The 14,212-nt window shown below is 43.2% G+C and overlaps 1 protein-coding gene across 1 annotated transcript; it reads right to left on the bottom strand.

The window, feature by feature from the left end:
* Window positions 1-273: 273 nt before the first annotated feature.
* LOC124259224 (MAM and LDL-receptor class A domain-containing protein 2-like) lies at window positions 274-13,972 on the bottom strand. The gene is made up of 12 exons (XM_046693333.1): window positions 13,742-13,972; window positions 12,322-12,417; window positions 12,163-12,214; window positions 10,859-10,894; window positions 9,738-10,136; window positions 8,446-8,709; window positions 4,845-4,973; window positions 4,358-4,515; window positions 3,379-3,574; window positions 2,679-2,819; window positions 1,695-1,852; window positions 274-464 (listed from the first exon to the last, which is right to left on the bottom strand). The coding sequence occupies exons 1-12, from the start codon at window positions 13,934-13,936 to the stop codon at window positions 420-422; spliced, it is 1,869 nt and encodes a 622-aa protein (XP_046549289.1). The 5' UTR covers window positions 13,937-13,972; the 3' UTR covers window positions 274-419.
* Window positions 13,973-14,212: the final 240 nt, after the last annotated feature.

Here is a 14,212-nt window from a genome sequence, read left to right as displayed (position 1 = left end):
TATTTACAGATAGACAGATGCTGAGGTTGGCGTTAAACAATGAACATTAAAAACAAAACTCACTCATTTCCTGCACAATGAGACGGCTGGTAACATTGATAAACTTATACACGCCGCCAGTAGCGATAACCATTTGTTTGCTGTTTGAGTGTTGTCTAACGATACACTCCATGTACAGTTAACTTATATGAAGTAAACATAAATAATCAAAACATAATGTTAGTGTGGTTCTGGCACAACAAAACGCCAAGAAAATTAAAAACCGACCTGGAAGTGGACACGGTTTGTTTGTGCCAGTGATGTCGTCGATGGCAATGTCACCGTAGGGGTTGTTGCCCCTTACCATTTCTATGATGATGTAGTATTGCTCGGCGGAGGCAGGAACGGTGAACGTCGCCAGCTGCCACTCGTTGCCTTGGCTACCGCTGTGTGTCCACGTGAGTTTCCTTGGCTTCCCCTGCTTTCTGTTACAAGTCAGTGTCAGTGAGGTTAGTTTTACGCCGCTTTTGGCAATATTCCAGAAATATCACGGCGGGGGGACACCAGAAATGAGCTTCACACATTGTACCCGTGTGTGGAATCGAACCCGGGCCTTCGGCGCTTTAACCACTAGTCTACCCCACCGCCCTATAAGTCAGAACGGGAATCAGTCAGCCTTAACATTACGTAAACATTGTCGTTGGTCTACATACACAATATTTACCTTGGCTTTTCTTCCCACATAGCCGTGACTAGGAATCACGTGTTTCAAAATACAGAGCGGCTATCAACTGCACTCCACTCACTCAATCAATAATCAACTCACTCAGTATGGCTTTAAGCCGCTTTAAGCCGCTTTTAGCAATATTCCAGCAATATTACAGCGGGGGACACCATAAATGGGCTTCACATGTTGTACCCATGTAAGGAATCGAACTCGGGGTCTCCAGTGTGACGAGCAAACGCATTAACCACTAGGCTACGTACCGACCTACATGTATAGACCTATGTAATGTCCATGGACAATGATATTGCTTATTCTCCAAATGTAATGATTGGTTGATTTCAGTCTAAGTAAACTTAGGCTCAGTATTCCTCGTTACACTGCTATACTGAGTCTAACAAAACCTAGTAGAAGGTCGCGTCAGCTAACCTTTTGGACTGACCAATCAGAACACAGCATACCAACTCGCGAAACTTTCGCACATACCGTTTAAACCTTTACCTCAAAACCTCGAACGATTCCGAATGCTATTTTCCGCACGATCGCTTCCGTGTGATACACGCAATGAGTAAACAGTCGCTGAAATAGCGGTTTTTTTGTCCATATTCAAGGATGGCAAATTGCGAAAATATAAGCAAATAGTAACAATGTCATTAGAAACCCATAAGCGTATATACTGCAGGTCAAATATCTCTGTTTTATGCGGATGTTCGTTTGTTGATAGGTCAGTGTCAGCGACCAGGGAAGAGAAAAGTTAAAAACAGTTTTGCAAGTCCCGCCGAACCCTAACAAGTAGTCGTTGTCTGATTGGGTAAATCCGTTCGGCCGTCTCGCATTTGATTGGACGGCCATAGGTCGCTCAAAGGTTAGCTGACGCGACCTTCTACTAGGTTTTGTTAGACTCAGTAGAGCAGTGTAACGAATAATACTGAGCCTAAGTTTACTTAGACTGGGTTGATTTCCACTTGAGTCTGCTATTGCTATACTCCACCTGGACATATATGTTGAGAGAGCCCATCCCCGAGCCCCACATGTGGTACCACACGCTCAAACACATGGCGCCCTTGTTGGTGAGCAAGGGGGAGACAATCCTGGCCGTGTCTGCTGTGCTCCCGGTAGATGTCTCCAGGTACAGGTAATGGCCGCTTGCTGTTCTTAAAGAAAATACACGTGTTTATTATCATGCTGTGGAAGTGTGCTCGATAACATTATCGTTATGCACATGACACTACGTTGGAAGTACTTTCAATGCCCATACATCGATGTAATGTCTTCGCTTACAGTTTGTTTCAAAGTGAATGGCGACTAACGTACAGAGTCTGACCCGTTACAGCCGCTTCACGGGTGTTCAATGTCAGATTGCTGCTTCGAAAGGGTCGGTTGATTCTCTAGCCAAAACAAATGACACTATATGGTAAATAATTCAGTTGGATTCACACTCTATATGCAGTATCATGTCTGAATCATCAAATATCTTCACGAATAACAGCATGTGCGAGAAGGAAACATCCCTGTCATATACCTACGTATGATACATATTACATGTACATATAAGGAATGAAAAATATTGCATCAGCGAATAAATGACTTCATTCTTTCATTTATGAAACGAAAATAGTCAATAATATGTGTGTGTTATTAGTGATAACCCTTATCACGTGTCTTACCTCTGGTCTAGAGGCCGACCACTTGATCAGTTGATATAATAGATGGAAAAAGGAGGGCAGGGGTACATGTATATGTATTAAATTGGATATTATTTCTTTTCTTTGAAACCATGAGCCAAACAGGTAACATATTTGTCGGGACGCGCGAGCATATTCAGCAAAAAGGGTATTTATTAAAAACCTGAAACAAATAATTGTTTCCAAGAATGTTATAATTACATTTGTATCATTAATATTTTTAAAAGAGGGGTAGAGGCTGGGGGCAAGAGGAGGGTGTTATGATGTTATTGATGCTATCTCGACCTCACCGTCTTTAAGGGTGTGGTCAGCCGGCGGCCCAGTCTGGGTGCTTGGTGTGGGTCCGGTGTTCAGGGTCAGATCTTTCTCGTCATCTTTCGCTTGTTTCCAGAGGCACAAGTCCGACTCGAAGTCACAATTAAGGTCAAAGGCTAAAATCAGGAAAGCAGGACATGTTTTTACAATGTTTTTACACATTTCACGACCAATTTAGTCTTACACAGGTCTAGATGATGTCAACTAAAAGACATGTGTATATTTTCATCTTCACAGAAAGAATTCCACGTTTAGACTTTGCCTACCACAAGTGACTGTAGTTTAAGTCAACATATACCAAGCTTTACCATGCTGACTTAATAGTGAGTGTGTTGTTGTACCACCGCACTCGGCGATATTCCAGCTATATGGCAGCGGTCTGAAGCTAATCGAGTGGGCCGGACAACCCAGTGATCAACAACATGAGCATCGATCTACGCAGTTCGGATATGATGACGTCAACAACGTCAACGAACCTGACCACCCGATCCCATCAGCCGCCTCTTACGACAAGCCTGGGTTGCTTAAGACCAACTCTAGTCAGGATCATCGCGGGCATCTTAAAAATGAGGAAAGTGAGTCCGGTTTCCCATCCATTTGAATTCCAATAAAGTGGAGGAAATAGTTCATCAGTAAATATTTAGAAACTCCTGAAACTGGACAGTGGTCACCCACCGGTCATCGGACAAGCCCCCTGGGTAACTTCAATGTCATCCAGGGCGATATCCCCCTCAATGGATTTCCCCCGCTTGGCCTCCAGAACCAGTCTGTAAGGTTGTGACGTGGCGGGTATGGTCGATGCCATGTGGTTCCATCGGTTTCCCTGGTTACCATCCTCATGCCACACTGGAGTGCGGGAACCGTCTTTAAACTGAGGAGGAACGATCAAACATTTGTCAACGGTTTTACAAGAGACATTGTGAAATGACTGAGAGTGTGGTCAATGGGATTGGGAGACGGGACTTATTCTACACTTTTCAAGTGCCATTTTTTCTCCTGTTCGAAAGAGGGGCGGTGGGGTAGCCTAGTGATTAAAGCCCGAAGACCCGAGTTCGATTCCCCATATGGGTACAATGTGTGAAGCCCATTTGCTAAAAGCGGCGTAAAACTAAACTCACTCACTCCTTTCCAAAATATGAAAAATGTTACCTATTGTCTCAACTTTTCACACTGAACAGACATGATTTATTCATCAGTGAGTGAGTGGGTGAGTGAGTATGGTTTTACGTCGCTTTTAGCAATATTGCAGCGGTATCACAGCAGGGGGCGCCAAAAAGGGCTTTAGATATTATAAACATGTAAGCATGTATGTAATCAAATGCGGGCCTTCGGTGTGACGAGTGAATGCTTTAACCACTAGGCTACCCCACCGTCCCTCCCTACAAGTGCTATTTCTCTTGTCCCACACAAATGTTACCCATTGTATCATGACGAACTATCCAAGTAGTAACGTCAGAGCATCTCAGTGGTACGTCACGAGTGTCTTACAAATATCTCCCATTATGTATGTAGAAACCTGAAAATATATGTAAAGGGAGAGGGGTCGGGACTTGGTGACTTGTTGGTTCTGTCCTCATAACATCAATCGTTGGATTTCCCTATTTACAGGCTATATAGGTTGTATATTACTGAGCTGGCAGGGCGTGACACGGACCTCCTTGTACACTGTCAGGGAGTTGATGTCAGGACCATACATGTGGTACCACAGCTGGACGCACGTCACTGTATTTCCTTCCAAGAACGGGGACACCAGCTCTGCCTTGTCGTTGATGCTGCCTAAACTTGTCTCCAGATAGATGTAGTAACCTTTACCTACAATGGAAAACAGTTCGACCTTGACCTACGATGGAAAACAGTTCGACCTTGACCTACGATGGAAAACAGTTCGACCTTGACCTACGATGTAAAACACTTCGACCATGACCTACAATGGAAAACACTTCGACCATGACCTACAATGGAAAACACTTCGACCTTGACCTTCTAGGAAGCAGTTTTACCTTGACCTAATGATGTTATGTCATTTTGTCTTAATAAACGTATTTCATATCGGTTTGTATGATTTGAGCTTGGTTCCGGAACTTTCACCTGATTACGTTAGGGGGTTATAATGGTGTCTTCTTATTACACGTAGTTCATACCGGTTGTATGATCTGAGCTTGGTCCCGTGGAAGTGGTGGGAGTGCCCCCTGTGTGATAGATCCAGTCCGTGTTGTCTGTCTGGCTCTGACTCCAAGAACAGAAGTCCCTTTCGAAGTCACAGCTTAGTGCTGCAACAGAAGGAGATAATAAACTTAAGTCTTGACAAACATTTAGTTTGAAAAAAACAAAGTTTGAAAATAACAAACATTTAGTTTGAAAATAACAAACATTTAGTTTGGAAAAAAACAAACGTTTATTTTGAAAATACACCACACTACATATCAAGCCTGCATAACAGCTACCACTGTATACCAAAGTAGAGGTTATGATAATGAAATAGGCAAATTTATTACTCACGTGGTCAACATATGGGTAGTTTCATACTAATCTCGTACGTCACACGAGTGTCGTATCGCCTTGACCTGTGTCGTAACGACTAGCCTGAGATTCTAACGATTTGATTGGATAACCGATGACCTCTCAATTAGGTCACGTTGTGACGGAACTACATTTTCATTCATAACAAACACGAGAATTCATTCATTCTACAAATTAAATGCATTGTGGGAATGTAAGCATTGCGAAAGTTGCCGTATCGCTGTTTAATTGTGAGTCGAACTGAGGCATTATATGCGTCGAAAAAAATAAACGCAAAGTGTCCACCAGTGATGTATCATGTTAGCGAGTGAAGCAACTGCAAACTAAGAAACGGGGTGCTACGGAGTAGTTTAATGAAGGAGGCTGTACGAGGCGATGACAACTGAAATGCATCGTGTCGTCGGTTACCAAGGTGGTAGACGAGCAAGGCGTAGTGACGTCATTACAGTGTGACGTCATGCAAAAAGTGTACTACAGAACAACATTCTTCCGCAACCTCTTTATGAAACCGTTGTCGGTTTGAAACCATAAAAATAACAAAAATACATTATTTTATCAATTTAAAGCATGTAAGACGTGGATAATAAAAAATACCACACTTGGTCTCATAACAAACGAATTATACGAAACTTGTGACCTTCCGAGTTCCTTTCGCTCGGTCAGATACCATAGGAAGGACACTCGTTTCGTATAATTTGTATGTTATGAGACCTCGTGTAGTATTCTCTATAGACCGCACCAAAATAGGCCAGTGAAGACAAGCACGCATGGAATGGGCTGCCATGTTATTCAACATCCAGGGGCCAAGTTGCAGGAAGGTGAACTCAAGAAGAAAAAGCTGGGTGCACCTCGTCGAGGGAACATTGGATCGAACGGTTAACGACACAAACCAGTTTCATCTTGTCCTACCCACAGCCTCTGATTTTCAACAGGGGAAGCCTATTGGTTAAAGCTTTCGCTCGTCACGCAGAAGACCCGGGTTCGCTTCTCCACATGAGCACAATGTCACCTAATTCAGGTGTCCACCGCCGTGATATTGCTGGAATATTGCTAAATGCGGCATAAAACTGAACTCATTTACAACGACGAGCCGAAAGCCGAGAGACGATGATTTTACGCGCTTCTCTCGCAGTAAAAGACGCCTCTCTGCCATTTCCGGTTTTGCTGCCGTTACACGATGCGCCCCCTGAATCTTTGATGGTTGCATTTGATTGGCATTTAGAAGTGACCCACTGAAGGTTAAAGTACTGTCGGAAATAGAAAAAAACTGTTTTTCGGCTGTCACTCTGTATCCCTAAAATTTACACAACTGCAAATAGCATATGTCGAAATAACCCACTTCAGCCTAACTTGGCATTCAGTGGGATGCGTAATAAGATTTTCAGAAAAGCATGTTTACTCGTAAAATCGGGCAAAAAATACGAATAGCTGCTGAAAACAATAGATCAGACTATAGATGGCAATTTGGTCGCTCAGCAAGGTATGACGGCGGACCGTCGACTCACCTGGCATGAAATGCATGTGCTGCCCTACAGGCACAAGGGGGCATCTCAAAGATATTTTGTGCTTTTTCTTGTGTGTTGACTATGTCTCATCTATTGATTAACATCTTACGTGTCTTTCTTTCATAAAGTTTACGTTGAGATATGTAAAAGAGTATGATACCTGATAGCCATAGAAACGCATCGTATTAAATGTCTCAAAATATATAGGTGGCATGACCACCCAATCGCGAAGATCGACAGGACTGTAGGTTGTTATGACATGCCGTGTACTTCCCCAGTATAATTGCCCTAAAGGATTATCTTATCTCAGCTCGACCCCAACGATCGTTTGCGACACCCGTCCAGGTTTTGCTTTTGAGACGAACCCTCCTATCTGTTTCTTTTTATAGTGACAGTGAGACTCCATGGTAGCTACATCCTTCATAGTTTCAGCATGAAAGTTATTATTGTTTACGCCAGCTATCGTTTATAATGAAGCTACGTCTAATTTCTAACTGGGCATTTAAAAAAGTGTCCTTTGTAATACAATATTGTCGCACACTAATTTGCATAAAGCCATGGTCTGTTCCAAATAAATCGTTTTGGATTAATCTCGCCTCAGTAAAGTCCTTTTTCTACTTTTCCTATGTCACTACCACTGAGATTGTAGTTGGGGCGAACTTAGTTTAACAGATATTTCACACTTTCACATATCAACTACATAAATTGTAGAGATAAATGAGAAAATACAGTTTTTTTCTATTTCCGACAGTACTTTAATTAGTTGTTTTGTAGGTTGTTTAACGGCACACTCAGAAATATTCCAGCTACATGGATGCGGTCTGTAAATAATCGAGCCTGGACCAGGCAATCCAGTGATCACCATCACAAGCATCGTTACGTTACGATGACACCACCCGATCCCGTTAGTCGCCTCTTACGACAAGCATGGAAGATCATGAAGATCAATTCTATTTATAGACACACTGAAGGAAGAGACTAGCGGTGTCAATTTTTTATAGTCAGAAACACAACGTTAAGGTCTATATGCTTACTACTCCACCATCTGAAGGGGAGTCAAACATGTCTGGGCCAACTCACTCACTCATCTAACTGGATCACTGTAGGTTGTATCATACAATGTATGTTGACCAGCGTTGCTTTAATCCCCAAACCCCTAAATTCTACAACAGGAACAACAACAACAACAACAACAACAACAACAGCAGCAACAACAACAACTCCATTACCAACTCTTGGAGAATGCTTTGTGACTGTTTGCTTTATTGGTTTTGTTGGGGATTTAACGAACATATTGGTCATCGATCTCAAGAATTGGTCTCCAGGTCCCATGTTTGTCGGTAGAGACGACTAACGGGATCGGGTGGTCAGGCTCGTTGTCGTTGTTGACACATGACATTATATCCGAACTGCGTAGGTCGATGTTCAATGCTGTTGATCACTGGGTTGTTTGGTTTGACTTGATTATTTTCAGACCGCCGCCATATAGCTGGAAGATTGCTGAGTGCGGCATTAAACAACAAACAAACTCACTTTTAATCCCGTGCTTGTCGTTAAAGACGACTAACAGGATCGGGTGGTCACTGATCACTGGATTGTCTGGTCCAGGCCTGATCTGGTACAGATGGCCATGATGTAGTAGGAATATTGCCGCATTTATAAAATAAAACAATAATATAAAATTAAAAAATAAACAACTAAGACCTTGATAACGTACCGAGATACTTAACGTTGAAGGTTTTTTCAGCTTGGCCAACTCCATTGTCTGCCAGGCACTTATACTCCCCAGCATCTGTTGCCATGGAAATGGGGATGATAAGCAGGTTCCCTTGCTGTGTGGCTTTAGCCGGTAACGTTGATCCGGTTTTTATCCACGTGATCTTCGACGGTGGGTCACCTCCAACGGTGCAGTTCAATGTAACCACCCCGTTGTTTCCACCTACAATCGTCTCATTGGTGGGGCCGATGATGTATGGTTGTACTGCAATAGAAAATAACGAGTGAGTGAGTAGTTTGTTTAGAGAGTGAGTGGTTTAGTGAATAAGTGGGTTTGTGAGTGAGTGGCTTAGTGAGTGAGTAATAGCGATTGGTTTACTGAGTGATTTGTTTAGTGAGAGGAGAGAGAGAGTTGGCCGACGCATTGTTTTAGTTCTATCCTCGCATTTCGTGATAAATTAGAAGAGTAGAGAGATAGGAGAGAGAGAGAGAGAGAGAGAGAGAGAGAGAGAGAGAGAGAGAGAGAGAGAGAGCACATATCCACAGTTGACCTCGCTTTTGTGAAAAATTAGTGGTAGTATTAAAGGATATTTATATAGCGCACATATCCACGCAACTAGTGCATGCTGAAGGCGCTGGTATTTTTCCCTCGATCATTGGATGTCAATCTCAACGGTACATCGTATTATCTTTCTCATACAACGAGGTCCCATTCACAGCTGGGTGGAACTCCTGCAGCCACTGTAGGCGCAACTAGGTGTTTGTGGCTTTCTCATACTAACGAGGTACCCATTCACCAGCTGGGTGGGTTCTGTTCACTGCACAGGTTGCTGTACCCACAACTAGGTGTTTGCAACGAAAGAGTATTCATGTGGCCACCATCTGGTCATATACCAAAGTATCCGTGGGTTCTTTTCGCTGCATCAGGGTTGTCCTGGCGACTAGCCAGCTCGCCCACCACGACCACAGCTCGCCCAAGACTGATCAAACATTAACATGGACGTCAAGACCAAGGATCAACTCCTCACATGGGTACAATGTGTGAAACCCATTTCTGGTGTTCCCCCTTGATATTATGGAATATTGTGTAAAACCTATCCACTCATTCATTCATATTAACATTTACAATACATATTTGGGGTTAAACTGTTCCTGAATGTGAATACGAGTTTTTAAAGTCAATTTGGAACCATATTGTCTCAACAAAATCAATACTGCATAACCTAATAAATCATCGCAAATACAGAACCAAGTAACTCTTTGCAAATACAATAGGACAGTGGAGATACTTACCAACGCACGTGCAGTTCGGATCCAGGTACGGGGTTTTCCCAGGCAATCCTTGTTCTCCTTTGGAACCTTTGACCCCTGGCAAGCCGGCGTCACCTTTGACCCCTACATTTCCTGGTTTGCCTTTGACCCCGGGGTCACCGGTCATGCCTGCATCACCTTTCATACCTTTGGCTCCCACCAGCCCGGATGTTCCGTTGATGCCCTGGTCTCCTTGGACGCCCTGTTCCCCAGCAAGACCTTTGTCCCCCCTGACGCCGTCAAAACCTGGTTCCCCTTTCAAGCCTGGTTCCCCAGACTGTCCAGCTTCACCTTTGACCCCCGGTGACCCCTGAATTCCCTGGGTGCCATTATCCCCCATTTGGCCTTGTTGACCAGCAGTTCCAAGAAGTCCTTTTGGTCCTGGTTTTTGAAATAGGAATTGTTTGTGCGTGAGCAATGATCTGGATCCACCATCGGGTAATCATTGCCCGCAATCAACTGATCATCAAATCTGACCACCCTACCCTAAGTCGGATTGATACGAACAACATTGCTAGCCAGGGACCCTATCCTCAAAGCGCCATTTGTAAGCCCATAATACCGTATGTGTTCGATAGGTCGTAACGTTACGAACGTTTTGTAGATCGAGATCCAGGCTAGCTATTCTCGAAACGTTCGTAACCCTACGAACTTCTTAAGCCCATTCTTAACACATTGGCTACGATCAAAGTTAAGAATTCTTAGGGCTACGAACGTTTCGAGAATAAGGGCCCTGGTACCTATATCACTATGGAAACCCATGATTTCTTAACCATTAACACTTGTTGAAGTTTAATATCTACATATTACATGAGTGTGTACGTGTATACCGGTTCTTCATTGGCCAGGTAAACTGTGAAGACATATTATTGTTGAAGTGGAACATTTTTATGCATAGACAACTTCTTTGTTGCAGTAGTAGTTGCGACGTTTCGGTGTAGATCCTAACACCGTTATCAAGCAAATGATGATGATAACGGTGTTAGGATCTACACCGAAACTACTACTGCAACAAAGAAGTTGTCTATCCATAAAAATGTTCCACTTCATCATGCCAGCTTCTAAATGCCACTTAAGGAAGGTACTATTGTTAAGTCTCTTACCCGTATCTCCCACTGGTCCAGTGTCTCCTTTCTCCCCTGCATGTACAAAATTGAATTATAAAGGTGGGTTATAAATATTAAACATATTACTCTTTCAATATACACAACCTTTATGGATAACAACTTCTTTTATTTTGTGGGTGCGACGTTTCGGTGCCGATTCTTGCACCGTTGTAAAGCAAGAATGACGTTCAGTGAGTGAGTGAGCGAGCGAGTGAGCGAGTGAGTGAGTGAGGAGTGAGCGAGCGAGTGAGTGAGTGAGTGAGTGAGTGAGTGAGTGAGTGAGTGAGTGAGTGAGTGAGTGAGTGAGTGAGTGAGTGAGTGAGTGAGTTTGAGTGAGTGAGAGAGTTTGCCGACGCATCGTTTTAGTTCTATCACAGATTCTCTTTGGCGTGACAGGGAGAGTTCATCTCGCTTTTATGATGGCATGTTAGAGGCGCCAAACATTCTTGCTTGACTACGGTACAAGAAACTGTACAAGAAGGTTGTCGATATTGTACTCACCGACTCCTAAAATGTCACTCAAAGAACTTTCATTTTTTCATTTACAAATATAACAATACGCAATACTAATTTCATCATGGTCATACCAGCCTATAGCTTTTAACCATTGCCATGACAACGCCAACCAGTGGTTGATATCACGAGCAACCACCAACGCTAACTGTATGCAATAACACCCAGTCGACGGTGTTAGCGGGTCTGACCACACAAGCCAGTGATGTGCTACAAGAAACAGAACGCTGGGGACCTACCTCCACCCAGGTAAGCACTTGTAACTTATACGTTAACGCTAGTTCATTATTATAGGATATATATATAGCGCATATATACACGCACTAGTGCATGCTCAAAGCGGCTGGTATGTTTTCCCTCGATCATTGGATGTCAATCTCAACGATACACCGTATTATCAATCTCAACTCCCTGGGGAGTATACAACTCTTGCAGCCACTAGGCGCACTAGTTATTGTGGCTGTCCCATCCTAACGAGGTAACGCTATCAACTTATCTTTAGACAGTAGTCTAAAGCAGTTTGAGATGAATGTTGATTAAACGCATTTGTCATTACTGTATTTACATATAAGCTATAACGGATTATATTTGTGGATTTCATGTGTCTTCAAGACCAGCAGAAAAAAAACAAACTATTTTTATCCATTTTGTTTACATTCTCACTAAACCATCATGTTTCATCCACAACTTCGTGACTATGTTCTAAAACTGACTACGGCCATATTTTCCTCAAACGAAACAAACTCCCAAGCGACTTTGGACGACATTGTCTTTATGCTGAAGCTCACCTTGCACACAAAATCCTGTTCCATTACTGCAGTGCTTCTCCAGGATCAGTTCCTGGAACGCAAGAAACATGATTTTGGTTTGTTGAGGTTTGTTTGACAAAAAATTAAATGAAATATTTTATCATCATGAAAAATGATACGTATTTAGCTTCAACACACCTGTTCTGTAATCAGCCTTTCAAGAAGTGCATGAGTCTGGCGTTTGTAGCTAGGTTCTTCCTCCGTCGCATCCAGGCTGTCAGTCAGCGTCTCCCTCTTGTACAACAGAAGCACAGCAGTCATGTGATGAAGGGAGAAATACGGCACAAACATTAGAAATTTATGTCCCATCATCTCCAGTAATGAAGTTGTACATGTGCTCGATAGCTGTCCACTTTTGGAGACCCGTGAAGATGCGGGATAGAATAGGTCTTCAGCAACCCATGCTTGCCACAAAAGGCGACATGCTTTTCGTAAGAGGCGACTAACGGGATCGGGCGGTCAGGCTCGCTGACTTGGTTGACACATGTCATCGGTTCCCAATTGCGCAGATCGATGTTCATGCTGTTGATCACTGGATTGTCTGGTCCAGACTCGATTATTTACAGACCGCCGCCATATAGCTGGAATATTGTTGAGTGCGGCGTAAAACTCAACTCACTCACTTACTGTGCAGTTTTGGTATAAATCCAATTCCAGCAAGAGTTACGTCCCTTGGTATATCATACGTTATATAAATATGGATTATCCACTGAAACTCATTCCTCTGGGCACAAATGGCCAAATAGCGGTGAAACTTTTATGAATACATCCTGAAAAATAGTGATGACAGTAGATGTTCTCGAGGTAAGCATGTCTGGCGGTAAACTAGGTACAGATTAATTTAATTTAAAATTTATTTTTGAATGTTGATCAACGCCGCTGCCAGCAATACTCCTGCTTATTACTCGAGGTTGTGACAGGTAGTACATTTTGGGTGAGTTTTGTCTTTAATCCGGTAAAAACTACAACAGCCCTTGGAGAATGCTTTGTGATTTATCGTTTTCGTTTGTTGGGTTGAATAACGCCGCACTCAGATTTACTCCGGGGTTTTTTTTGCCACCATCTATCTAGTCTGAACCAGGCAATCCAGTGATGGATATGAACAATGACCCGTATCGTTAAGTACCGTATCGTTAAGTACTAAAATGCCGTGATATGTTTTGGAGTTTTTGAAGGTCGATGCTAAGTCAGCATTAGGCTACTGGTAGGGAGATTTTGCTTGTTTGACTTGTCTTTCGCCGCACTCAGCAATATTCCAGCAACATGACAACGGTCTGTAAATAATCGAGTCTGGACCAGAAATTCCAGTGATTGACATCATGCCCATCAATCGATGCTATTAAGATACGATGACATGTGTCAACTATGTCAGCGAGCCTGACCACCAGATCCCGTGAGTCGCCTCAGATTGCTGAAGATCAATTCTAACCCGGATCATATTCACATGGGGAAATGTTTATCGTCAAGCAGCTGTCGGAGAGTAAACGGAGACTACCCGGAGAGCATTACGCCACCATGTCCCAGATAGCGGATTACCTATTCCTATCTACAGGTGTACCTTAGTTTGGAGACGAGGGCACCTTGTTTTCAGGAGCTGTAATCTATCCTGCTGTTCCTGGTACTGTCCCCGCAGCAGCTTCTCCTCGTTGAACTGGCGGACAGTGAACACAACAAACACGACATTGTGAATCACGAACAGCACAGCTGTGACCACAAACAATGCCCGAGACGTTCCTCCCGTGGACTCCGTCATTGTCGTTTGACCTGTCTTATCAGTCGCCTTAGATTCCCAGGTCACTGTCTTCTGATTAGACGACAAACATTGGAGTCCGCATGTGAATGTTTTTGGGCGTACATTATGGTACCAGCTTCCAACACAGCAAGCCGTACATATGGGAACTGTGAGGTGTTTCGGTAGAAGACAATGTACTTGTTTTTACCAAATTATTTCAATCGTTCGCTGGAAATGTCTGGGTTCAGATAACATTTTTACCTCCTCCTTTCAGAGAAATCGTCTTATAGCAGCGAA

The sequence above is a fragment of the Haliotis rubra genome, unplaced genomic scaffold, assembly GCF_003918875.1.
Source record: "Haliotis rubra isolate DU_JTF1 unplaced genomic scaffold, ASM391887v1 Scf714, whole genome shotgun sequence".
Taxonomy (NCBI): Eukaryota; Metazoa; Mollusca; class Gastropoda; order Lepetellida; family Haliotidae; genus Haliotis; species Haliotis rubra.
Note: the sequence above shows the minus strand (reverse complement) of the source record. Positions and strands in the feature narration are given on the sequence as shown.

Excerpts from the sequence above, each read along its gene's own strand:
- LOC124259224 (XM_046693333.1), bottom strand. The coding sequence starts at position 13,936 with ATGACGGAGTCCACGGGAGGAACGTCTCGGGCATTGTTTGTGGTCACA. Across the intron at positions 10,895-12,162 it reads AACAGGATTTTGTGTGCAAG|GGGAGAAAGGAGACACTGGA; the intron begins GTGAGCTTCAGC and ends TTGTACATGCAG. Across the intron at positions 4,974-8,445 it reads CTTCAACGTTAAGTATCTCG|CACTAAGCTGTGACTTCGAA; the intron begins GTACGTTATCAA and ends CTTCTGTTGCAG.